The sequence below is a fragment of the Salvelinus namaycush genome, unplaced genomic scaffold (assembly GCF_016432855.1).
Source record: "Salvelinus namaycush isolate Seneca unplaced genomic scaffold, SaNama_1.0 Scaffold3616, whole genome shotgun sequence".
Classification (NCBI taxonomy): Eukaryota; Metazoa; Chordata; class Actinopteri; order Salmoniformes; family Salmonidae; genus Salvelinus; species Salvelinus namaycush.
The window spans coordinates 1-2,500 of record NW_024060582.1 but is presented as its reverse complement, the minus strand read 5'-3'; the positions used below and the strand labels follow the sequence as shown (position 1 = coordinate 2,500).

The 2,500-nt window shown below is 43.2% G+C and overlaps 1 protein-coding gene across 1 annotated transcript in view; it reads right to left on the bottom strand.

The window, feature by feature from the left end:
* LOC120040560 (FERM, ARHGEF and pleckstrin domain-containing protein 1-like) overlaps positions 1-645 on the bottom strand; it is a gene marked incomplete at its 5' end in the record, with an annotated part of 15,347 nt that extends 14,702 nt beyond the window's left edge. Inside the window, one exon of the mRNA XM_038985656.1 lies at positions 567-645. Coding sequence (XP_038841584.1) covers positions 567-645 — 79 coding nt within the window. The remainder of the gene's footprint in view (positions 1-566) is intronic.
* Between the last annotated feature and the right edge of the window lie 1,855 nt (positions 646-2,500).

Below are 2,500 nucleotides of genomic sequence, written 5' to 3'. Positions count from 1 at the left end.
CCTCAACAGTAGGTTACACCGTGTCTCGTCCCTCAACAGTAGGTTACACCGTGTCTCGTCCATCAACAGTTGGTTACACTGTGTCTCGTCCCTCAACAGTAGGTTACACTGTGTCTCGTCCCTCAACACTAGGTTACACCGTGTCTCGTCCCTCAACACTAGATTACACTGTGTCTCGTCCCTCAACCGTAGATTACACCGTGTCTCGTCCCTCGACAGTAGGTTACACTGTGTCTGGTCCCTCAACAGTAGATTACACCGTGTCTCGTCCCTCAACAGTAGATTACACCGTGTCCCCTCTTCTCTTGTTAAGAATATATTGACTCCTGTTAGAACGGCTGGAGATGCAAACACAGGAAGGAGGCTTCTAAAGCCACTTCCTGTTACACTTCCTGTCACTGTTTGTTTTGGCCTCTGAGTTGTAGGATACGCTGGACTCATGAGACATTGACCACTTTAAAACATCAGGAAAGAAAAGCATTGTAACTCTACAGAATGTTGAAGTTATATTCCCTTTGATGGTTCAGAGTGTGTTTGTTGAGGAGAGAAAACTTGTCCACTCTTACCGTGTCAGCTCCTCCAGCAGCTGTGTGTGGTCAGGGGGGAAGAACTTCACCACAAAACGAAGGATGGTGTTCTTAGGGCCTGTGGAGAGAGAGAGATACGACAGAGAGAGAGAGAGAGAGATACGACAGAGAGAGAGAGATACGACAGAGAGAGAGAGAGATACGACAGAGAGAGAGAGAGATACGACAGAGAGAGAGAGATACGACAGAGAGAGAGAGAGATACAACAGAGAGAGAGAGATACGACAGAGAGAGAGAGAGATACAACAGAGAGAGAGAGATACGACAGAGAGAGAGAGATACGACAGAGAGAGAGAGAGATACAACAGAGAGAGAGAGATAAGAGAGAGATACGACAGAGAGAGAGAGAGATACGACAGAGAGAGAGAGATAAGAGAGAGAGAGAGAGAGAAGACAGAGAGAGACAGAGAGAGAGAGACAGAGAGACAGAGAGAGAGAGAGATACGACAGAGAGAGATAGAGATACAACAGAGAGAGAGAGATACGACAGAGAGAGAGAGAGATACGACAGAGAGAGAGAGAGATACGACAGAGAGAGAGATACGACAGAGAGAGAGAGAGATACAACAGAGAGAGAGAGATACGACAGAGAGAGAGAGAGATACAACAGAGAGAGAGAGATACGACAGAGAGAGAGAGATACAACAGAGAGAGAGAGATAAGAGAGAGATACGACAGAGAGAGAGAGAGATACGACAGAGAGAGAGAGATAAGAGAGAGAAGACAGAGAGAGCATAGTCTTACAACTAATGTAGTTAAAAAGGGTTGTCCTCTCAGTACTTTATTCCACTAGTACTATACAGGGTTGTCCTCTCAGTACTATATTCCACTAGTACTATACAGGGTTGTCCTCTCAGTACTATATTCCACTAGTACTATACAGGGTTGTCCTCTCAGTACTATATTCCACTAGTACTATACAGGGTTGTCCTCTCAGTACTATATTCCACTAGTACTATACAGGGTTGTCCTCTCAGTACTATATTCCACTAGTACTATACAGGGTTGTCCTCTCAGTACTGTATTCCACTAGTACTATACAGGGTTGTCCTCTCAGTACTATATTCCACTAGTACTATACAGGGTTGTCCTCTCAGTACTATATTCCACTAGTACTATACAGGGTTGTCCTCTCAGTACTATATTCCACTAGTACTATACAGGGTTGTCCTCTCAGTACTATATTCCACTAGTACTATACAGGGTTGTCCTCTCAGTACTATATTCCACTAGTACTATACAGGGTTGTCCTCTCAGTACTGTATTCCACTAGTACTATACAGGGTTGTCCTCTCAGTACTATATTCCACTACTACTATACAGGGTTGTCCTCTCAGTACAATATTTCACTAGTACTATACAGGGCTATCCTCTCAGTACTATATTCCACTAGTACTATACAGGGTTGTCCTCTCAGTACTATATTCCACTACTACTATACAGGGTTGTCCTCTCAGTACTATATTCCACTAGTACTATACAGGGTTGTCCTCTCAGTACTATATTCCACTAGTACTATACAGGGTTGTCCTCTCAGTACTATATTCCACTAGTACTATACAGGGTTGTCCTCTCAGTACTATATTCCACTAGTACTATACAGGGTTGTCCTCTCAGTACTATATTCCATTAGTACTATACAGGGTTGTCCTCTCAGTACTATATTCCACTAGTACTATACAGGGTTGTCCTCTCAGTACTATATTCCACTAGTACTATACAGGGCTGTCCTCTCAGTACTATATTCCACTAGTACTATACAGGGTTGTCCTCTCAGTACTATATTCCACTAGTACTATACAGGTTGTCCTCTCAGTACTATATTCATTAGTACTATACAGGTTGTCCTCTCAGTACTATATTCCATTAGTACTATACAGGGTTGTCCTCTCAGTATTATATTCCACTAGTAC